The following is a 24,203-nucleotide window of genomic DNA, read 5'->3' as shown; positions in this document are numbered from 1 at the left end:
GTATTTCGCCTGTCTCATACATCTTGCTCACCGGATGGTAGAGTTTTGTCATGACTGGCTCTCCGAAGGCCGTCTGTAGTTCTAATGGAATGTTGTCTATTCCCGGGGCCTTGTTTAGACTCAGGTCTTTCAGTGCTCTGTCAAACTCTTCACGCAGTATTGTATCTCGTATTTTATCTTCATCTGCATTCTCTTCCATTTCCATAATATTGTCCTCAAGTACATCGCCCTTGTATAGACTGTCTATATACGCCTTCCACCTTTCTGCTTTCTCTTCTTTGCTTATAACTGGGTTTCCAGCTGAGCTCTTGATATTCATACAAGTGGTTCTCTTTTCTCCAAAGGTCTCTTTAATATACTTGTAGGCAGTGTCTCTCTTACCCTAGTGAGATAAGCCTCTACATCCTTACATTTGTCCTCTAGCCATGCCTGCTTAGCCATTTTGCACTTCCTGTCAATCTCATTTTTGAGATGTTTGTATTCCTTTTTGCCTGTTTCATTTTACTGCATTTTTATGTTTTCTCCTTTCATCAATTAAATTCAATATTTCTTCTGTTACCCAAGGATTTCTACTAGCCCTCGTCTTTTTACCTACTTGATCCTCTGCTGCCTTCACTATTTCATCCCTCAAAGCTACCCATTCTTCTTCTACTGTATTTCTTTCCCCCATTCCTGTCAATCGTTCCCTAATGCTCTCCCTGAAACCCTCTACAACCTCTGGTTCTGTCAGTTTATCCAGGTCCCATCTCCTTAAATTCCCACCTTTTTGCAGTTTCTTTAGTTTTAATCTACAGTTCATAACCAATAGATTGTGGTCAGAGTCCACATCTGCCCCTGTAAATGTCTTACAATTTAAAACCTGGTTCCTAAATCTCTGTCTTACCATTATATAATCTATCTGATACCTTCTAGTATCTCCAGGATTCTTCCATGTATACAACCTTCTTTTATGATTCTTGAACCAAGTGTTAGCTATGATTAAGTTATGCTCTGTGCAAAATTCTACCTGACGGCTTCCTCTTTCATTTCTTCCCCCCAATCCATATTCACCTACTACGTTTCCTTCTCTTCCTTTTCCTACTACCGAATTCCAGTCACCCATGACTATTAAATTTTCGTCTCCTTTCACTAGCTGAATAGTTTCTTTTATCTCATCATACATTTCATCAGTTTCACTTACAAATCACTTGATGCAAAATGTTACCTGTGCCAATACTAACATAGTTGAAATTTTTTTAGGTTAACTTTATATAAATGTGTATGAAATATTGGACTTCATTGTAGAGATGATATACACGTGATGAAATAAGATAGCAGTTTGGAATATATTGACAATCACAATAAAAATAGAGGCAAAATGGATTAACAGAGTGAGAAAGACACTGTACAAAGAAATGCTAAATTAAAGGCTTATCCATGGCAATACCAATTTGGGGTGGGGGTGGGGGTGTTACTGTAACCCACCTTTTGTAAGCATTTCAACATAGTTGTGTACTTTATATTTTAAAATTTTGAAATACATTTCTATTTTTTAACAAGTTTTTTACTATATCCCATACTTGTTTTAAATTTTTTCTGTTAGACTTAATTCAAAAATTTGTCTGATTGAGGTGGTCATAAAGTTTTCCTTCCTGTTGTAGTAGATATGTCTTTTCACAATGAATGTCATATTCAGTATTTCCAGATTCTGGGCTCTTGTTGCATACCAGTATCTCTAGAAAGTACAGGGTGAGTCAAAAAGAACTTAACAACTTTGGAATGATACACATTTTTTTTGAGAAAACTTACGGGATCAGTAGATGTGCCATTTAGCAGCAAACAACCTCAAGTTTCACATAAAAGTGACAAGTGTCATTTTAGTTTGATGTGACTGCCATTTTTGATGTGGCAAACATCTCACCGGTAATAAATTTCTTCCCACACTCGTTGCAGCAAATTGAGCGTAACTTGTGCAATGGCAGCATAGATTTGATTTTTCATGTCAGCTAAATTGTATGGTAGGGGTGGAACATACACACTATCTTTAATGAAACTGCAGGGAAAGAAATCCGATGGATTCAAGTCTGGAGAGCAGTGTGGCCATGCTATTGGCTCCTCATGGCCAGGCCACTGACCAGGCAAACAATTATCGAGGAAACATTGAACTTCTGTGAGGAAATAAGGTGGTGCACCATCTTGCTGGTAGTGAACCATCCCAGCTCGATCATCTTCATCGATCTGTGGAATTAAAAAGTTTTCAAGCACGTCCAGATACACTGTGCCAGTGACAGTTTCGTCTATGAAGAATAAAGGGCTGTTCACTTTCAGTTTGCTAAGGCACAAAACACATTCAAGTGAAAGTAGCCATTTTAACTGTGCACTATGCTTCTGCTCCTGGTGACGGAATGGGATACTGAAACTTGAGGTTGTTTGCTACAAAATGACACATATACTGATTATGTAAGTTATCTCAATAAATTTCTATATAATTACAAAGTTGTAAAGTCCTTTTTGACTCACCCTGTATGTTGTTAATAAGTCAACAACAATTAATGTAGCTTTTTTGTGATGGTCATTAAGTACCCCCTCCCCCCATGTGGTATTAACATCATTGAAACATTAAGATTATTGGAAGTGTGCTGGTATTGCTAGGGTTAAGTGAAGCTTAGAGTGTGGAAGTACAAAGCTGAATCTGACCATTTAATATTAAATGAAGACAGTATGCTAGATGTTTGTTGATATCCAGCAGATCCAACAGCCTTGGTTTTCACTGATTGGTTGCCTAATGAAGGTATGAATTTGTTACTTTATTTATGATCTTCTCTCAATACATACTCAGCAAATGTGGAGTCAGGATTCTATAACCTCCGGCTACAACCACATTAAACAGTTTTCATTAATATATCTCTGCCCAGTTGACCATTCTGATACTTACTACAGTCAATATAAGTAATTTTTTGTACTCCACTACCATCTACTATTTAGGTCTTTCTTTGTTGTTGAAAATATGTGAGCTGTGGTGTTCCTTACGTAGTACATTTTTTAGTTAAAGAATTTCAGTGTTTGGGGTATATTTTGTGGTAATTGTAATAAGTAGTAGTGGGATAGTACATTATTGTCTGTAAACATTGGAAGGAATGGCAGAGGGAATATGAGGCAGTGGTATAATTGATTGGCATTGGTCTGTAGAGTCTGAGACCAAATGCTTGTGTATTTATGTGGACGTTAAGGCCTAGAAATTAGTAGTATACATGCAAAACCAACTAAAACTGTAGCCATTCACAGTGAATTCCACCTTTTTATTATGATTAGGTCCATAAAATAATGGAATGTACTTAATTTCCACTATCTTTGCCATTGAAACCCATGGTTTAGATACTTTACTCTTTGACTGCTCTGGACATATTAATGTGTGCTCCTGCCGCCACCACTGCTGCTGTCCCCGGGTTCTTTGGATAAGTTTAGGCATGCCTTTGATCCTTCCGTCAGGGGCTCTAGACATTTATACACACACCACTTTGTGCTGCCTTTGTGTTCCTGTTACCATGGCCAGCTGCTCGGGTCTTTGTGTGCCCCAGATGTGTTGATGCACCAGTGGCTGGGTAGAGCACCCCAAGTAGTGGCATTTCTGCTGCTCAGCAGCATTCCATCATTCAACCTGTTTGCTTTTGCTCCTGTGATCTTATTTGTGTTGTTGCTTTCATCTTCAAATGGTTCAAATGGCTCTGAGCACTATGGGACTTAACTTCTGAGGTCATCAGTCCCCTAGAACTTAGAACTACTTAAACCTAACTAACCTAAGGACATCACAAACATTCGTGCCCAAGGCAGGATTTGAACCTGTGACCGTAGTGGTCGCACGGTACCAGACTGTAGCGCTTAGAACTGCTCGGCCACCCTGGCGGGCGCTTTCATCTTCATTTTTTGATTGAGAAAATGTCGTACCGTTGTGGTTGTAGAGAGAAAGAAATCATACATACAGTGTGAGGCAGCTACACCTGGTGCTTGGCATCCTAAATGTTGTAAATAAACGAAAGATCTTCATGGAAGCTGAAGTAATTAAAACATTTAGTTGCTTAGCCACTACATCCTGTGGCATAACAACAAATAAGTTAGATTACAGCTGAAAGCCCCACAAAGAATATTGTAAATACTAGTGTGTTCAATGTCACAATATTCTTTTTTGACTGGATATGATAATGCTGTTGAAAGATGTACATCTCTCCATTGAAAAAATTTGCAAAAGCCTTGTTTTGGTATCTTGAACCACTTATGAAATACGATGGGTGTTACAACCACATGATTCTAATTTTATATGCAAAGATCGGTGGGCGCAATTTGCGCAACCCTCCCATGGATATAAGAACCGATATCTTGAGAGTGGTGGTATATATCATTCTGCTGTTAGTTTTAAACACAATTTCGATATATTTGTTACATTTCATTCACTGCACTCAGTGACGTAAAACATACCGTACACAAGGCCTATGCACTGAACTTAAACTCTGTAAAATATCATGCAATGCTTTACTTCGTTATGAGCACACTAACTAAGACTAATAATGAAAAGTAATTCAGTTCTTTATCAAGTGAAGATATCATGCTTTTATATGTGAAATAATCAAATTTACTCACCAAATAGTTTTCGTAAAATGGGATAAGAAGCTTTTTATTGGCTGTCTGCTCTCCCGCGCGAAATGCTAGGACAGTTGTAATTCCTTGTCATACTACAATATTGACACGTGTGTTTTTGTCCATGCAGTGATTCATTTCTAGAGGAGTTTAAATTATTAGAGTAACTTTTACAGTAGTGCGTCAACTATCTGGCTTGTTTCTATTTGTGTACTTCGTTAATATCATAATAATACTCCTTACTGGCAAAATAAAGGTTAATTTATTGTATGTACTGCACTTTTTCGAAGCTTTACCAAGCAGGTGCTGGATATAGTGCTGTGTAGCTGTTCAAAATGTTTTATGCATCTTTTGCACTTGTAGCAGATCTGGAATTGCAGGTGTAAGGTACATAGAGTATTTTTAATATTCAATAAATTACTGAACCCTCCTCAACAAACTGTACTTGAAGCCCTCTTTATACCAGTGCTCACAAACAACCATGAACACACGTAGAGAGCAGTTCTGTTGGAAACACTATGTTCTTTGTTTCTTCAGTTGAGTATCAAACATTGAAACTATGTGCATTGTTAAAACTGTTGATTTGTGCGGTCTTTTGTGTTTTTAATTAAGGAGTCCAAAATGGATGATATGTAAGACGTCAGAAAATGTTAATAAAATCAGGTCTTGACATAAAAAAAAGTTTCTCATGACACAGCTGGGATCGGAAGAGCTAATTGCAGTGCTAAGCAACTGGAAACATTTGTATGAACATTCATTGATTGTGCCAAACCTTTATTTTTATTGTTGATCTATTACATAGTTGTTCTCTAAGACTGTTTTATACTTTTACAGACGATGTTGCACACAGATGCCTTGACAGCTTATGCCCGTGGCTATGAAGATTACTTACAGTGTCCTCTTCAGCCTTTGATGGACAATCTGGAATCGCAAACGTATGAAGTATTTGAAAAAGATCCTGTCAAATACAATGAATATCAAAGGGCAATCTATACGGTACTGTTGGACAGAATACCGTTTGAGGAGAAGAATACCAATGTGCAGTATGTACATATTGTTTTGTTGTTTTAAGATAAGATGGTGTCATGGTCAAAATTCCAGATTATGTGTGGGCAGAATGCACTCTTGTATGAGACTGCAATACAACTTTATTCTTCATCTGCAAATTCCTTTCCCCAACTTATATGCAAGCTATTTTATTTTGGCATACAGCTCAAGCAGAATAGAATATTTTGTACTCTGAAAGTAGTCAGTACTATAAACCAAATAACACTCGTGTTCTATAGTAATAATGACCTCCGAAAGATATGTATTTGCATCATTATTTCAAAAGGATTTGTATACTCAGTGCTTGCATTTGTCAGACATTGCAAGTCATCACAATGGAAAAATCTGCGATTCCTTCAATATATTCTGTTGTGTAAATGGCTATGCAAAGCTAAGTGTATCAGGATGTTAGTGCTGCAAGAGGAAAACCCCTTTAATATCCTCTTTTTCTCCTTTAGAAAGAAGAAATACAAATGCCACCTATTCCTGGCCTTCAGAAAGACACTTCTTAACCTTCTCAAGAAAAAATTTCTGTATCCCGCATTGTTGCAATGTGGTACATTTTCTTGGATGCTTAATGAGTAAGGCAGAGTCTGTAATTTTCCACCACTGTTTACAGTTTAACATTATTTTATGCGTGACGTGTATATATCATTAGACACGAGATTAAATAAATTTAGGAAACTGTTTTATGAGGAAAATGAGTTGACCCTGTTTAAGCCTTAATAGTAGGGTAGTGTAATTTAATTTTTAAAAGGTCAAGACCTGTGAAACATTTCTGGGCAAGGATGGATACATAATGGCTCTTAGTTATAACTGCGTGTGATATTAGTTTTTATCTCTTGCTTTAATGCATTGTATACATTGTATTCTTGTACTCTTTACTGGCAGGTGTTTACGTACCACCTGCAGTGGCATCTAGTCTGGAACTCTGCTATTTGTGTTACCAGGTTGCATTTCATATTTTGTCCCTCTGAAAGTTGGCTTCAAAAAGCAAAGCATGAAGACACTTGGTCACATTGATCACCATAATCAGCAGTTCCACACAACACAATGATATTGTTCACTGTTGACTCTTAGGAGAATATTAAAAAAAAACACACACACACACACACATTTTGACGACCTCAGTACATATTCTCATTGAGAGGGAAGAAAATAGTTAATAGAAACATAAGGACTTAGTTTCAAGTATCAAATAAATGGCAAAAAAACAAATTTCACTACACTTTTGTACTTAAAGCCAAACCCATTCAACCACTTCATTGGTAATTTAGAACTGAATGTATATGCTGAACAGTATATAAGTAGGAAACAGTCTATCGAAAATCTGGGCATCTGGCCCCATTCAGTGGGGATGTTGGCTACCAACAGTTTGTAAACCCAACTGCACATCACAGCACAGTTCCTGTGAGCACTGAAAAGGAGATGCTTTGGTATAATCCATATGTCCCAGTGGTCATAAAGGGCTTAAATTACTTATGGCTGAACTTGATAAATTTCCCTGAAATATATACAATTGGATTAAACTTGTGGTTGCAACACCAAATATGGCTTAAATAAAATCCAACAATTGTTTTTAAATATATCATGTTTGTTCATGTTTCTAGCATTCCACTTGCTGCATTTACTTCATGATATTGGATGGTAAATTCGCTCAGTGCTCATCAGCTTATTGTTTCATAAGCCCCAATATATTTGCTACCAAAAGTTTTTGCTTATTCAGTGCTATAAAAGAACCTGACGTTAGATTAATAGGGATATTGGAATGCGTAAAAAAAGCTTAGAATTCTGGTACTGAAATATAAAAGTAACATATGCACACTTATGAGGGACACACCAAATTAGTATAATGTATTGTACGAATAGGTTTCAGAAATATTTGTGTTTTTCTTATAAAGAAAATGTTGTATATTCACTTAGCTGTCCCACTTAGATGAAATTTCAAAATCGAATGGTCAGTGTTAAAAAGAACTCGGTGGAATTTGACATTGTTTGTCACCCACGAGTGATTCAGTGTCTGGATTAAAACTGGTTAATTTTAGCCTCAAATCACTATCTACAGCCGGCCGCTGTGGCTGAATGGTTCTAGGCACTTCAGTCCGGAACCGCGCTGCTGCTACAGTCGCAGGTTCGAATCCTGCCTCGGGCATCGATATGTGTGATGTTCTTAGTTTAGTGAGGAATAAGTAGCTCTAAGTCTAGGGGACTGATGACCTCAGATGTTAAGTCCCATAGTGCTTAGAGCCATTTGAACCACTATCTACATTCCATCTATTCTTGTTCTTATTTTTCAAAAAGAGTACATTTGAAGACATAGATATAGATAGATTCTCAAAAAGCTTGTCTGGTGTCACAGTGAATAGTAATTCAGCAATATCTCCATGGGGCCTGAGTGAAGAAGTGTACAGGCGAACGCCCTCAACTCGCATTTGAGAGACCTGGGTTCAATTCTCTGGTCGCGCCACCAAGATACAAGTTTTCTGCTATCACCCAGGTTGCTCCATGCAAATCTCGGGTTGGTTGCTTCCTCCTTCTCCAATAGTAAGAAATAGAAGCAAGGCTCCGTCGCTCATAATCGTAACCATGGGTATGACGTAAAATGCCAATCGTTCTTCCTTCTTCTTGTGGCAGGATATTGAAGGAGCAAAATTCAAGCAAGTCTTTCTTCTGTACAGTTGTGTCTTAAAAAACTACCCACTTGACAAATTACTATCAGATGTGGCACATTTTATGTTCATGCCTGGAACAGCCAACCAAGGCCACGAGCCAGCCATGTAGCGCAGGCTGTAGAGGTGCATTTGTAGCATTTCAGCTGCCTAGTGGCACACAATGTTGGTCATTTTCAAAGTAAAAAAGAACTGGCAAGCATTTCAACTCTTCTTACATTGTGTACTTGCTGACCTTGGCAACTGAAGAGTGTAACCCCTGAAGTTCCTGATAGTTTTGTCTTGTCTTTGACTCTTGACTAGTGCTCATGGCTCATTGCCATGTTGCCTTGGCCGACAGGTGTGCCACGCCCCGTGGGTAGGGAAACACTGGTCTAGAACAAGCTTTTGGTTTCAGATTCACATGCCCTGTTGCCAGCAGCACTGCATAATTCAACATTTACACAACTGCAAATTGTGTTTTAGAGGGGCCTTGCAAGATTTGCATGAAGTGAGGTCTGTATAAAATTGATTGCTCCATGAATTGGCATGGTGTTTTGGGAGTAAACTGAAAGACCCTCTTGCAGAGTAGCCATGATATGTGAACTCTGGGCTTCAAATGGAATGTCTATGAAACCAGAAATGGCACAGAAGTAATGGAATGCTGAGGCATTTCGTGCTATAGAAACTGGAATCATCTAAATATATTAGCATTGATATATTCGGTAATGATACTTGCTCTACAAATGTGTCAGTGAAATGAAACACGGTGACTTTAACAATGACGTAGTCACTCAGAGTGGTAGAAACTGTCACATGTTTACTGTATGTTGATATTGACAAAAATAATATCCTTAATTCGGAACCTGTGTCACCATAAATACCAACTACTTTTACACCACAGTGACTGTTGCCACATCTCTGTGCCCTTTTCTTTGCACTGGAAATGAGTGATACATTCTGCTTGCACAGGATTTTGTGTTGTGGTGAAAATGTGAAGATCTAATTTCAGTATTAACCAAATGCTGTCTTCGGATTCAGTAATCTTGTGCTCAAGAAAAAGGGAATACAATATAAATTATAAATTAAAATGAGCAAAAGCACAAAAAAGGTAATACAGCAACAATCAAGACATAGCTATTAAGAAATAATGTCGGAAAAGTGATAAATTACGTCAAAGGAAAATTCACTTTGGAAAACCGTAAAATTACAAGGAGGCTGAGTGACTGGCTCTGGTATTTACTTTCAGTGGGTGAATTCCATATCATGTTGATAGTCACATCTAAAAGTAGGAAAAGAAAGTATTAAAATATTACGAAACTATTAGTTTCATCCTTAGAAAAGAGAGTGATAGCTTGTTGGAAAGGAGGAGTAGGGCACTCAGCTCCGAGGTTGAGAGGAACTACCCACTAGATGTGAGGTTAAAATGAGACAAAGATTAAAGGGGAAGCATGTAAGAGAGAGTGGGGTTCCAAATATAATACTTTGGCTATGCCAACTTCAGTTCAGAGGTAATTGGAGAATAGTGTGAGAACTAATGCTGGATTGAGAGTAAGAGAAAGGAAAAGTGCATTTAATGAGGTAGAACATGAAACAGTGGAAAGCTAAATAATGCAGGGCGTATACGACCTGGGACAACTGGAGATCCGGGAAAAACCTGGTAATTTTTCATTGTTTTAGCTAAATTTTGGAATTGTGACTGGTAATAGCAGATACTCTAACAAAGGATATTACTGTATCCCACTACTGCAGAATAATACTGCAGCAATAAAACATGAATGAGAGAAAAAACGAAAATAAAACTTAAATTGCAAATGAAATGCGCTATATAAAAAAACTGTGCTCACACAAGTGTCTGCCAATAGCAAAATGTGTCAAAGGCTTTAGGAAGACTATGCAATGCTTCATAGCGATAGATTGCCTCCGATGAGCGTGACGTCACAACTGTTTATATTAGATTCATTTGAGCAGTTACAAGCGGCCTCATGCGCATGCGCAGTTGATTCGCATATGAGTAGTACCTTCTCCCGATTCTGGCTTCAAAAATGTGGCTGTTGGCTGTGTAAGCAGTAGCAGCAAGCAGCCACATGCTACCCAGAGAAATGGGGACTTCACACAAATAGGGAATATGACGATTCCAAATTTATACAAAAATTTCATACTACTACGTTTCGCTCTCATACTTGAGAACCGGGAGCGTATGAATGAAATGTATTTTGTCGTGTTATAAAAAATAAAAATGACCATTATTGCCAAAACAGTCTTGCTTATTTGGTGTGTGTTACAGTTGCTGAACTATTAGAAAGGCCTATTTTGTTTTATCTAGCAGACTGTCACAAAATAGACATAGTCAGATCGAGAAACCACACCAGTCTTGTATTTGTATTAACAGCTTTTCCGGTATTAGACGACGACATTTCAATTTTTCACCGTAGCAAAACATTGGACAAACTTTGATGAGGTAATAGATTCTTTCGCAGAAAGGAAAGCACACCATGTAAAGCTGTAGCTAAATTAGAGAGAGAAAACGCTAGGACCTAAGGATTGAAGAAATGTTTACTGTCTTGCTTGTCTCTTGTCTTTACTGGTCTCCACGTGAACCGTATGTACATGTAGTGATTTTGCTCTTTCCTCTTCATTTATTGCTCTCACATTAAATGAAAACAAGACGGATTTCTGTGGCTGGGAGCTATCGAGTGAATTAAAACACATTCACATAAGTACGGAAGGCTAAAATATGTTATTAGTTTTAGATTTTATTTCCAACTATCTGACAGTCAAGCATTAATTGCCTTGCAGAACAATGAAGTTATATTTGTCAGTTTGCTAAAGAAATTTGCCTTTTATTAATATTTACCGCTGAGGCAGTCAATTTATTTGAAACGAGGCATTTAATCCCACACTATTTGCTAGTTTCAACCGTCCGCTGCATTTCAAGTTTACGTTGTCATCTTCTAGCATGTATGGCATTATACCAAACATGAGGTAATTCAGTACTGTAGTGATGGGGAGCTCGTGAATGAGTCGTTCAAATGAACGCTTCACTCCAGTGAAGTGTGAACTAACCACTCAATTTCAATGAACTGGTACTTCAAACTCTTCACAGATAGCACACTCCACACTTTTTTCTAGTTCACTCACTCTCTTCCCCTCTCCCTCCCCCAGTACATCGGCGCTACGTCACTCATTCTCCCTTCACTTCAGTCCTCCCTCTACTGCCTGTCGACGAATCGCGCGGTGTTTCTGGGGAACGATAGGGTTAGGAGGGGTACAGGGGATGAGGGGCGAGGGGAAGGTAGCGTCAGCTGCTTCCTGCAGTGCTGACATCATTACCAGCGACTATTTGTGGAGTTATACTTCGCGTGTACGGGTAAGCTACCGTTGGCAGCGCTTGCAGACAAATGAATATTAAAATACAAAAGAAGAGGCTGGCTGTGTGAGCACGCACAGCCAACATGAAAATAAAATGCTTACCTTTTGAGTCTGGAACTGAAGCATGCGTGGAATCCACACTTGAAAGATAATCGTTCATGTAGGAATGTTTATCTCGTACACATTATTGAAATAATTACACTATATGTCAATTTGAGGATTGTCCTAATTAAATTTAAAAAAAAAATACACATATATATTTATGAATAAACATCAACGGATTTGGTGAATCTTCAGAGATTTCCGTTTAAAAACATAATTTGTTCCACTTTTTTCCCTGTCAGGCGATTTCTTCTGTCAGTTATAAGGTGTCTTGCCTTCGAGAACACTCTTTCACACGGCGTGGAGGTTGCGACAATACACAGTCGTATTTTTGCAAGTTCAAAGAGCGAGGGGTATACTGACAGCCGTTCAGACCACCACTGAAGTGGATTGCCTTGTCTCTGTAGCAGGGGCTCTTGTAAATATTTGTCCACTTCCACTATTGCAGCAGCTCTCGGGTGTGGATTACTCTTGAGCCTGGAAAACACTTCATCAAATTCGAGCCAGAGACTGGAAGTTGATCCAGTGGTTGGAACTGAGATTGTTGCAGTAGCAGTGGATGTGTTCGTCACAAATTTCTCACAGTGCCTGATCAGGTTTAATTTCACCTTCTCAGCAGAATTTTTATCAGAAAAACCATGTAATTTGAACCGGGGATCCAATGCAGTTGCTTCCGCGAAAATGGAATTTTCCTCTATATTTCTAAATCGTCGTTTTAGGTATTCACCTAACTTTTCGGCCATCTGTTGCACGTCTACATGAATTTCAGTGTTATTAACAAACCTGCAACACCATTTTTTCAACGAGCGACTAAGTAGTATAACTTTAAAAGCAGTGACAACATTTTCACTTGACATTTCCTCAGTGCAGTCTTTGAAAACTTTCAACAGGTCACAGGCTTGTGTTACACTTGCAATGTCCTCTGCAGCCAGATTTGGAAGATCTGGATAATTCAGAGTGATAACTGTCATTAGGGAATTCTTAACCTCGATTATTCTTCGCAGCATATCATAGGTTGAATTCCATCTTGTAACAGTGTCCTGTTTTAGTGTCAGAACTGGCTCTTTTAACTGTTCCTGCATCTTTTTCAGTTTCGTGCAAGCCTGCGAACTTCTTTTAAAAAATTCAACAATTTTTTTTACTTTATTCAGAATGGGTTGAATGTGCGGAAGCCCATTCTGAACAATTAAATTGAGTGTGTGCGCAAAGCAAGGGATGTGTTTCCAGGCTGTGAGTCTTATAGCTGCCACAATGTTAGCAGCGTTGTCGCTGACAACACAGACGACTTTTTCTTGAATGCCCCATTCCCTTGTGACACGTAGCAGTTCTTCCGAGAGTTTTTCTGACGTGTGCCTTTCGTCGTATTTAAAGCACTCTAGGAGGGAAGACGCCAGCTCCAGGTCTTTAACGTAGTGTGCTGTCACCGACAAATAACTCTCATTTGTAGTTGAGGTCCACCCATCCATTGTCAGCACAACCGCTTCCGCAGAATTAATTTTGGCTCTCACAATTTCTTTCATCATGGCGTACTGTTGCTGTAGCAGCGTATTGGAAATGGTCTTCCGAGATGGCATTCTGTAAGCACCATTCAGTTTGCCTACAAAACTTTGGAAATGTTTGCTTTCCACTATGTTGAAGGGCAAATAATCCTTTACAACAGTCTGCAGAAGTGCGAAATCTATCTCCTGATTTCTTTTATATAAAAACAAAGATGAGGTGACTTACCGAACGAAAGCGCTGGCAGGTCGATAGACCACAAACTAACACAAACATACACACAAAATTCAAGCTTTCGCAACAAACTGTTGCCTCATCAGGAAAGAGGGAAGGAGAGGGAAAGACGAAAGGAAGTGGGTTTTAAGGGAGAGGGTAAGGAGTCATTCCAATCCCGGGAGCGGAAAGACTTACCTTAGGGGGGGAAAAAAGGACAAGTATACACTCGCACACACGCACATATCCATCCACACATACAGACACAAGCAGACATATTTAAAGACAAAGAGTTTGGGCAGAGATGTCAGTCGAGGCAGAAGTGTAGAGGCAAAGAAGTTGTTGAAAGACAGGTGAGGTATGAGTGGCGGCAACTTGAAATTAGCGGAGATTGAGGCCTGGCGGATGACGAGAAGAGAGGATATACTGAAGGGCAAGTTCCCATCTCCGGAGTTCGGATAGGTTGGTGTTGGTGGGAAGTATCCAGATAACCCGGATGGTGTAACACTGTGCCAAGATGTGCTGGCTGTGCCCCAAGGCATGTTTAGCCACAGGGTGATCCTCATTACCAACAAACACTGTCTGCCTGTGTCCATTCATGCGAATGGACAGTTTGTTGCTGGTCATTCCCACATAGAATGCATCACAGTGTAGGCAGGTCAGTTGGTAAATCACGTGGGTGCTTTCACACGTGGCTCTGCCTTTGATCGTGTACACCTTCCGGGTTACAGGACTGGAGTAGGTGGTGGTGGGAGGGTGCATGGGACAGGTTTTGCATCGGGGGCGGTTACAAGGATAGGAGCCAGAGGGTAGGGAGGGTGGTTTGGGGATTTCATAGGGATGAACTAACAGGTTACGAAGGTTAGGTGGACGGCGGAAAGACACTCTTGGCGGAGTGGGGAGGATTTCATGAAGGATGGATCTCATTTCAGGGCAGGATTTGAGGAAGTCGTATCCCTGCTGGAGAGCCACATTCAGAGTCTGATCTAGTCCCGGAAAGTATCCTGTCACAAGTGGGGCACTTTTGTGGTTCTTCTGTGGGGGATTCTGGGTTTGAGGGGACGAGGAAGTGGCTCTGGTTATTTGCTTCTGTACCAGGTCGGGAGGGTAGTTGCGGGATGCAAAAGCTGTTTTCAGGTTGTTGGTGTAATGATTCAGGGATTCCGGACTGGAGCAGATTCGTTTGCCACGAAGACCTAGGCTGTAGGGAAGGGACCGTTTGATGTGGAATGGGTGGCAGCTGTCATAATGGAGGTACTGTTGCTCGTTGGTGAATTTGATGTGGACGGACGTGTGAAACTGGCCATTGGACAGGTGGAGGTCAACGTCAAGGAAAGTGGCATGGGATTTGGAGTAGGACCAGGTGAATCTGATGGAACCAAAGGAGTTGAGGTTGGAGAGGAAATTCTGGAGTTCTTCTTCACTGTGAGTCCAGATCATGAAGATGTCATCAATAAATCTGTACCAAACTTTGGGTTGGCAGACTTGGGTAACCAAGAAGGCTTCCTCTAAGCGACCCATGAATAGGTTGGCGTACGGGGGGGCCATCCTGGTACCCATGGCTGTTCCCTTTAATTGTTGGTATGTCTGCCCTTCAAAAGTGAAGAAGTTGTGGGTCAGGATGAAGCTGGCTAAGGTAATGAGGAAAGAGGTTTTAGGTAGGGTGGCAGGTGATCGGCGTGAAAGGAAATGCTCCATCGCAGCGAGGCCCTGGACGTGCGGAATATTCGTGTAAAAGGACGTGGCATCAATGGTTACAAGGATGGTTTCCGGGGGTAACAGATTGGGTAAGGATTCCAGGCGTTCAAGGAAGTGGTTGGTGTCTTTGAGGAAGGATGGGAGACTGCGTGTAATGGGTTGAAGGTGTTGATCTACGTAGGCAGAGATACGTTCTGTGGGGGCTTGGTAACCAGCTACAATGGGGCGGCCGGGATGATTGGGTTTGTGGATTTTAGGAAGAAGGTAGAAGGTAGGGGTGCGGGGTGTCGGTGGGGTCAGGAGGTTGATGGAGTCAGGTGAAAGGTTTTGCAGGGGGCCTAAGGTTCTGAGGATTCCTTGAAGCTCCGCCTGGACATCGGGAATGGGGTTACCTTGGCAAACTTTGTATGTGGTGTTGTCTGAAAGCTGACGCAGTCCCTCAGCCACATACTCCCGACGATCAAGTACCACGGTCGTGGAACCTTTGTCCGCCGGAAGAATGACGATGGATCGGTCAGCCTTCAGATCACGGATAGCCTGGGCTTCAGCAGTGGTGATGTTGGGTGTAGGATTAAGGTTTTTTAAGGAGGATTGAGATGCAAGGCTGGAAGTCAGAAATTCCTGGAAGGTTTGGAGAGGGTGATTTTGAGGAAGAGGAGGTGGGTCCCGCTGTGACGGAGGACGGAACTGTTCCAGGCAGGGTTCAATTTGGATGGTGTCTTGAGGAGTCGGATCATTAGGAGTAGGATTAGGATCATTTTTCTTCGTGGCAAAGTGATATTTCCAGCAGAGAGTACGAGTGTAGGACAGTAAATCTTTGACGAGGGCTGTTTGGTGAATCTGGGAGTGGGGCTGAAGGTGAGGCCTTTGGATAGGACAGAGGTTACGGATTGGGAGAGAGGTTTGGAGGAAAGGTTAACTACTGAATTAGGGTGTTGTGGTTCCAGATTGTGTTGATCGGAATTTTGAGGTTTTGGAGGGAGTGGAGCTGGAAGTGGGAGATTGAGTAGATGGGAGAGACTGGGTTTGTGTGCAATGAGAGGAGGTTGAGGTTTGCTGGAAAGGTTGTGAAGGGTGAGTGAGTTGCCTTTCCGGAGGTGGGAAACCAGGAGATTGGATATTTTTTTGAGGTGGAGGGTGGCATGCTGTTCTAATTTACGGTTGGCCTGTAGGAGGATGCTCTGAACAGCCGGTGTGGATGTGGGAGAGGAAAGATTAAGGACTTTTATTAAGGATAGGAGTTGACGGGTGTGTTCATTGGCTGAGTTGATGTGTAGGTGAAGGATTAGGTGGGTGAGGGCAATGGATTGTTCAGTTTGGAACTGGTATAGGGACTGATGGAAGGAAGGGTTGCAGCCTGATTTCTTTTGTTAGAAAGAGGTTTCGGAAAATACATGGGTAATGTTCCGTGATATGGAGGTCTGCTTTCTGATACTGAAGTGGTACTGTTATTTTCTGGCACCAACTGCTGTTCGCTTCTGGCATTAGCTGATGTTAGTTCCGGATTGTGCGGGTTTTTTATCCAAGAAATATCGGAAGATGCAGGAGCAGGGTGCGCTAAGCGTCTGACTGACAATGACACTGTTGGATGCAGCACTCGAACATGACGCGCTAGATTAAATGTATTTCCTCCTTTATATGAAATACACTTAGAACAATAATTGCACTTTGCTTTCCCATCACCTAAATCGGCGAAGAAACCCCAAATTTCACTACTTTTACGCGATCGCGAGTTGCTAGCCATTGTATAAGAGTGAACAGACACAAAAACTGCTTTCCAAAGAAAATAAAGAGGGATATTACCTGAAATCGTACCAATGACTACAGGTGACAGTTTACGTTTTGAATTTTGAGGGTTATTATTCTCAACAAAAATAAAATCTACAGGATAACTTCTGAATAATTACTTAACGTAGGTATATAGACTTTGTAACAGTGGTAAACATACTCATTTTATTTTGGTTTAAATTTTAAAAGGAACAAAATTGGACTGCATTTCGTTGGTAGCCCTAGTTTTCCGTCCATGAATACAACAAATAAGGTTTCACTTGGCGGATAAAGACTTTTCTGGGCGCTCCATGAGAAAATGTTGAGGAAGATTAAATGTAATCCCTTCTTTATATGTGACAGGTTTCTCTGTTTATCTTTCCTTTGTCCCGTTCGACCATGCTCTATTTAACTCTCAGACACTGTAAGAGCGTAAAACGTTGCGTTCACGTTACTGCATAGTTCGGCCATCTGTTGGTAAAATTATGAAGTATTACGAAGCTTTGTTGTACGAGCGAGGCGAAGCGAGCGTAGCCACGGCTGAGCGACGAACTGGGCAACTTCACCAGCCTTCCGTACTTCATGAATGAACTACTTCATTTGAACGCTTCACGGCAAAGAGTGAAATGAATGAAGTAGTTCACGGGAATGAACGAGCTCAACCCATCTCTACAGTACTGGTACTCCAAGAAAATTTACATCCCGAAAACCACATCGAAAAGCTTAATATCAGGTCGAGGCCTACTTCATTGGGAATCTGGACATATGAATGTGCACTTTAAGGCAAATTATGAATTTTAATTCTAACACTCTTGGAGTATCCTCAGATGTCTTGATTCTTTTAGGATATAATGTAAGATCTTTTAATGTTTCACATGTACGAACATGAGGGCTTCCTACGTTATCATAGCTGCGCAAGCGTAGTGACGCCTCTTATCTGGCGCTCTCTGGCAACTGCTGGAAAATACTGCGAATAGTGGTTTGAAAACCGTTATTTTCAAAATAATTTTCCTTTTCCACAAGATGAACTATGTATGTGAATGTACGATGAATTTCTTAAACCATGGAGCATTTGACTCACATTTAAAGATCAACTCTTTGATGATGAGCTATTTAGAAGAATAAAAAAAAAAAAATTTACTGGCACATTTGTGTGATGTATCTTAAAGTGTAACACGCGCAAGAAAGATGAACATTATATGTGAAAGCTTAGCTTCTCTTGTAGCTTATTAATCTTCGAGACAATATTATATATGAAAGCTTTGCTTTTCTTGTAGCGACACTGTGTGTATTACTTTAAACCATTAACTTTTCCTGTTTGTGTTTTTCTCGCTACTTAACAGTGATGTTCCTGTTGGCTGACTACATCACTTGTCCTATACTCTGAATATCCGCTATTGTCGGCTGGAGAGATCATGTGACATGAACTATGACTGTCTTACAAAAGTGCATCGCAATCTCAGTTTCAGTGCTTTGGAAAGTAACATGCGGTGTCTGATGGAATTAGAATCTATACTTTCGTAATACAAAAACATGCAGTGTAGATGTTCCTGCACATCAAAGATCTTCCCAAAACGTGTTCCCCCCCACCCCCACCCGAGTCTCTTTTTCTTAAGTGCCAGGAAATTCTACGCCCCTGTATAAAACCATAACTATTCAAAGGATTGATAAGTTTTAAAGTTCTGGGGGAAAGTATACTGTCGCTTACCACGGAAAAAGTGTATTTTCACCCAGGAGAAAGTACATTTTTAACCAGGAAATCCGGGAATTTTTCCCCCTTGTCCGCGTATACACACTGTAACACAAAGGAAAAAATAATAAATAAGAAAGTAATATAGTAAATAATGAAATACTACCAGTTGGGGTGGGGGTCACAATATGAGAACAATTTCTCATTTTCAGAGATCAGCCAATATTCAGGGGTATGACAGGAACAATCATTTGAAGCAAAAAGTCTAGTGATGATGAGCTCTAAAATGCATATAGTAAGAGTTATGAGCACTACTTCTGTTGTTCATAGTAGTGAAGATGAAAAAGCGTTCATAGCTCTTACGGTATGCACTTAAGAGCCAGTCTTTACTAGACCTTTTTCTTGTTTTGGTCTATACTAACTCATCTCAAGATATGGAAAACAAAGAGCTTGCAGTAGAAGATATTTGTTTCACAATATCGAAGGTAAAGTGTTCATAAAGAATTTCAGCGATTGTTGTTATTGAGAATATTATGTGCAGTCCAGACATACTCGTCTTCTTGCAATATGGCTCAGATAAGCTTAATTGCTCTATACTCCTGCCTTAAGGTATGCATTTTAGAGCCCATGTTTACTAGACTTTTTTGCTTCAAAAAATCGTTTGTCATATCCCTGATTATTGACCATTCCACCTGTGATTACCTGTACTAATAAATTGTAGCAATCAGGTTTGTCAGTAGATGTTAATACATCTGCTAAATGATTAATGGAAAATCTCATATAAGATGCGAAACAAATACTAACAAAGAGATAGAGGGGCTGGCCAGTACTTACCTCAGCTCAGTACAGCCGATAGATACACATAAAACACACAAAACAGAACCGAAAATTTACGTTCCTAGCTTTCGGAACAAATGTTCCTTCATCGGGGAGGAGAGAGGGGAAAGAAAGGGAAGAAGGGAAAGGACATTCAGTTACTCACAACCCAGGTTATGAAGCAACAGGGAAAGGAAAATAGGGAGGGTAGCAAGGATGGAGGCATGGTTGTCAGAGGGAAGCCAAAGATATTCTACTGTAAGTACTGTGCCAGCTTCAAACCAAAGAGGATGCATACAGAAGTAAAGAGGTATATAGTATAAAGATAAACACAACTATGTAGGATGAAAAGATGCGTGAATGGCTAAAGAGGAAAGGGAAAGAGAATAAGACTGAAGAGTATGTGGGAGTGAGGTTGTTTAACGTAGGTTCAGTCCAGGGGGATGGCGGGATGAAAGGATGTGTTGGAGTGCAAGTTCCCATCTCCGCAGTTCAGAGGGACTGGTGTTGGGGTGGGAGAAGCCAAATGGCACATACGGTGTAGCAGGTTCCTAGGTCCCTAGAATTATGCTGGAGGGCATGCTCCGCTACTGGGTATTGGGCATCTCCTAGGCGGACAGTTCGTCTGTGTCCGTTCATGCGCTCAGCCAGTTTAGTTGTTGTCATGCCGATGTAAAAGGCTGTGCAGTGCAGGCACGTCAGTTGATAAATGACATGTGTAGTTTCACACGTGGCCCTGCCTTGAATTGTGTATGTTTTACCAGTAGCGGGGCTGGAGTAGGTGGTTGTGGGGGGGATGCATGGGGCAGGTTTTGCAGCGGGGTCGGTTACAGGGGTAGGAACCGCTGGGTGGAGAAGGTAGTCTGGGAATATTGTAGGGTTTAACAACGATGTACTTTTCCTCCGGTCCTGCTTAACCTTTGGAATTTCCCCTAAAGGGCTTACCCTAAAAGTTCCCATCTCTGGGTGCAATTCCTCCTTCCGCCAGTCTCTCCTGGACTTCCAGAACCTTCAATCCTTAGCCCTTACCCAACTTGTCCTGAATCTCTACACTACTTCATGTAACCACCACTCCCAACAGTTCCTATCTCTCTTCAAAGTCCTCCACCTCTCAAACCCTTGCTTGGAGAACACACTCAGGAACATCATCCTAGAAGCCAGCTGCAAACTTGAGTTCCATGCCACACATCACCTGAAAAAGCTATCCACAGTGCTAGTGCAACACCTGAGAAGTGGGGTCCCTCTCCCTATCCCTCACAAACACCAACCACAACAGAACCTTCAACAAACCCCTCTCATAGCCAACAAACCTAGCCTAGCCACCCTACTCGATCTCCCCATCCCAGCACATACCCCACACAGACCAAATCTCAACTATAACCACAGTCAAATGCCACATATCACCAGTCCCAATTCAGTCCTAAACCTCTCATCCAGATCCCTCTCTCCTCCAGAGACATCTGTTCTATCAAAAGGCTTAACCTTTAGCCCCACGCCTAAATTCAACCACACTGCCCTGGTTAAAGATCTCCTCTCATTCACCCGGAACCTCAACTGGAAATATCACTTCACTACCCAAACACAGCCCCCAAATACTAGACCCAGTGTTGAACCCTGTCTAGAACAGTTCCGACTGCCTTCTCAAAGGGATCCTCCTCCCCTCCCCCAAAACCATCCCTTGCAGACATTTCAGGAATTCCTCACATCCAGTGTTGCCTCCCAGTCCTTCTTGAAGAACATCCCGACAACCCCCAACATCACCCCAGCTGAATCCCGTGCCTTTAAGGAGCTGAAAATAGACTGCTCTATTGTCATCCTCCCGGCGGATAAAGGCTCCACAACTGTCGTACTTGACCGTGTGGAGTATGTGGCAGAAGGACTGCGTCAACTCTCCGACACCTCAACCTACAAAGCTGTTACCCAGGATCCCATTCCCTCCATCCAGACTGAGCTGCAAAAAATCCTAAAAATCCAAGGTCCCTCACAAGGCCTCACAATGGCTTCCATAGACTTACTCACTCCACCTGAGCCACGTACCCCTACCTTCTACCTATTACCCAAAATCCACAAAGAGAACCATCCTGGCCGTCCCATTGTTGCAGGCTTCAAAGCCCCAACCGAACGTACCTCAGCTCTGGTAGACCAGCACCTCCAACCTATCACCCGCAGACTCCCATCCTACATCAAAGACACAAACCACTTCCTAGAACGCCTCAAATCCATTCCCACTCCTCTCCCACCTGAAACCTTTCTTGTCACCATAGATGCTACATCGCTTTACACAAACATCCTACATACCCATGGTCTCTCTGCCCTTGAGCACTACCTCTCCCAACGCCCACCCGAAGATCTTCCAAAAACCTCGTTCCTTATCACACTTACCAACTTCATCCTCACCCATAATTACTTCACTTTTGAAGGCCAGACCTACAAACAAATCAGGGGAACGGCCATGGGAACCAGGATGGCTCCGTCCTATGCCAACCTCTTCATGGGCCGCATGGAGGAGGCTTTCCTGAAGACCCAACAGCTGCTTCCCCTGGCCTGGTATAGGTTTATAGATGACATCTTTGTGGTCTGGACTCATGGTGAAGAAACACTCCTTAATTTCCTCCATAACCTCAACTCCTTTTCGAATCTGAATTTCACCTGGTCCTTCTCCAAAACCCAAGCCACTTTCCTGGATGTTGACCTTCATCTTGTTGAAGCTCACATCCGCACCTCTGTCCATATCAAACCCACAAACAAACAACAGTACCTTCACTTTGATAGCTGCCATCCTTTCCACATCAAACGCTCCCTTCCCTACAGCCTAGGTATTCGTGGCAAACGTATCTGCTCCAGTGACGAATCCCTCAACAATTACACCAATAACCTGACCAATGCTTTTCTCTCCCGCAACTATCCTGCAGACCTTGTCCACAAACAGATTTCCCGAGCAATACATTCCTCTCCATCCAACAACAATGTTCCTACCCCCAGACCACACAGAAGCATCCCCCTTGTCACCCAATATTATCCTGGCCTCAAAAACATCAACAAATTACTCCGCCAGGGATATGACTTTCTCAAGTCAACCCCTGAAATGAGATCATCCCTTGACAAAATTCTCCCCACACCACACAGAGTTGCCTTTCGTCGCCCCCCTAACCTCCGTAACATCCTTGTTAAACCCTACAATATTCCCAGACTACCTTCTCCACCCAGCGGTTCCTACCCCTGTAACCGACCCCGCTGCAAAACCTGCCCCATGCATCCCCCCCACAACCACCTACTCCAGCCCCGCTACTGGTAAAACATACACAATTCAAGGCAGGGCCACGTGTGAAACTACACATGTCATTTATCAACTGACGTGCCTGCACTGCACAGCCTTTTACATCGGCATGACAACAACTAAACTGGCTGAGCGCATGAACGGACACAGACGAACTGTCCGCCTAGGAGATGCCCAATACCCAGTAGCGGAGCATGCCCTCCAGCATAATTCTAGGGACCTAGGAACCTGCTACACCGTATGTGCCATTTGGCTTCTCCCACCCAACACCAGTCCCTCTGAACTGCGGAGATGGGAACTTGCACTCCAACACATCCTTTCATCCCGCCATCCCCCTGGACTGAACCTACGTTAAACAACCTCACTCCCATTTACTCTTCAGTCTTATTCTCTTTCCCTTTCCTCTTTAGCCATTCACGCATCTTTTCATCCTACATAGTTGTGTTTATCTTTATACTATATACCTCTTTACTTCTGTATGCATCCTCTTTGGTTTGAAGCTGGCACAGTACTTACAGTAGAATATCTTTGGCTTCCCTCTGACAACCATGCTTCCATCCTTGCTACCCTCCCTATTTTCCTTTCCCTGTTGCTTCATAACCTGGGTTGTGAGTAACTGAATGTCCTTTCCCTTCTTCCCTTTCTTTCCCCTCTCTCCTCCCCGATGAAGGAACATTTGTTCCGAAAGCTAGGAACGTAAATTTTTGGTTCTGTTTTGTGTGTATCTATCGGCTGTACTGAGCTGAGGTAAGTACTGGCCAGCCCCTCTACCTCTTTGTTAGTATTAATATATCTGCTGTAGCTCTCCACATCGTGCTCCACAAATTTAAGATTTCATTGCTCGTTTCTTCCATTCTTCCTTTATTTAATTTTATTTGCTTGATGAGTGTTTCCTGATTTAAATCATGGAACATAAAAGAACCCTTACCTTGGTTCAGTAAGTATTTAATGTTATGTGTTGAAAGTTATTGTATTTTGTGTACATGTTTATATACATCTCTTATTGAATTCCGATTTATTTAATTTTTAGGGTTGTAATGGTTGTTGGAGCTGGCAGAGGTCCCTTAGTTCGGGCAGCACTCAATGCGGCGCATAAGGCCGACAGAAAGATACGGGTGTATGCTGTAGAGAAGAATCCAAATGCTGTGGTCACGTGAGTGTTCTTGTTATATTTTAAGTTTTAATATTTGTTTGTTATATTTCAACTAATACTAGATTCCGTACCAGGCTACAGGCACAGCAGGAAGAATTATGGGGTTCCCAAGTGACAGTAGTTTCATGTGACATGAGGGAGTGGGATGCTCCTGAAATGGCTGACATTTTAGTTTCTGAACTTTTGGGTTCATTTGGTGATAATGAGCTATCACCAGAGTGTCTGGATGGAGCACAGAAATTCCTGAAAGGTAAGGAAAATTATAAATTTGACAGAGATATCATGAAATGTTTGGAAGACTTAAGAAGTGGA

General features: G+C 41.5%; 1 protein-coding gene across 2 annotated transcripts in view; it reads left to right on the top strand.

Moving 5' to 3' along the window:
- Nucleotides 1–24,203, top strand: part of LOC124794864 (protein arginine N-methyltransferase 5) — a 90,557-nt gene that overhangs the window by 51,674 nt on the left and 14,680 nt on the right. For both annotated transcript variants that reach the window (XM_047258540.1, XM_047258539.1), the window contains exons 6-8: nucleotides 5,446–5,654; nucleotides 23,769–23,891; nucleotides 23,966–24,141. In XM_047258540.1, the coding sequence (XP_047114496.1) occupies nucleotides 5,446–5,654; nucleotides 23,769–23,891; nucleotides 23,966–24,141 (508 nt within the window). The remainder of the gene's footprint in view (nucleotides 1–5,445; nucleotides 5,655–23,768; nucleotides 23,892–23,965; nucleotides 24,142–24,203) is intronic.

The sequence above is a fragment of the Schistocerca piceifrons genome, chromosome 4 (genome assembly GCF_021461385.2).
Source record: "Schistocerca piceifrons isolate TAMUIC-IGC-003096 chromosome 4, iqSchPice1.1, whole genome shotgun sequence".
Lineage (NCBI taxonomy): Eukaryota > Metazoa > Arthropoda > Insecta > Orthoptera > Acrididae > Schistocerca > Schistocerca piceifrons.
The sequence above is the reverse complement of the archived record's forward strand: the minus strand, read 5'-3'. Positions and strand labels throughout refer to the sequence as shown.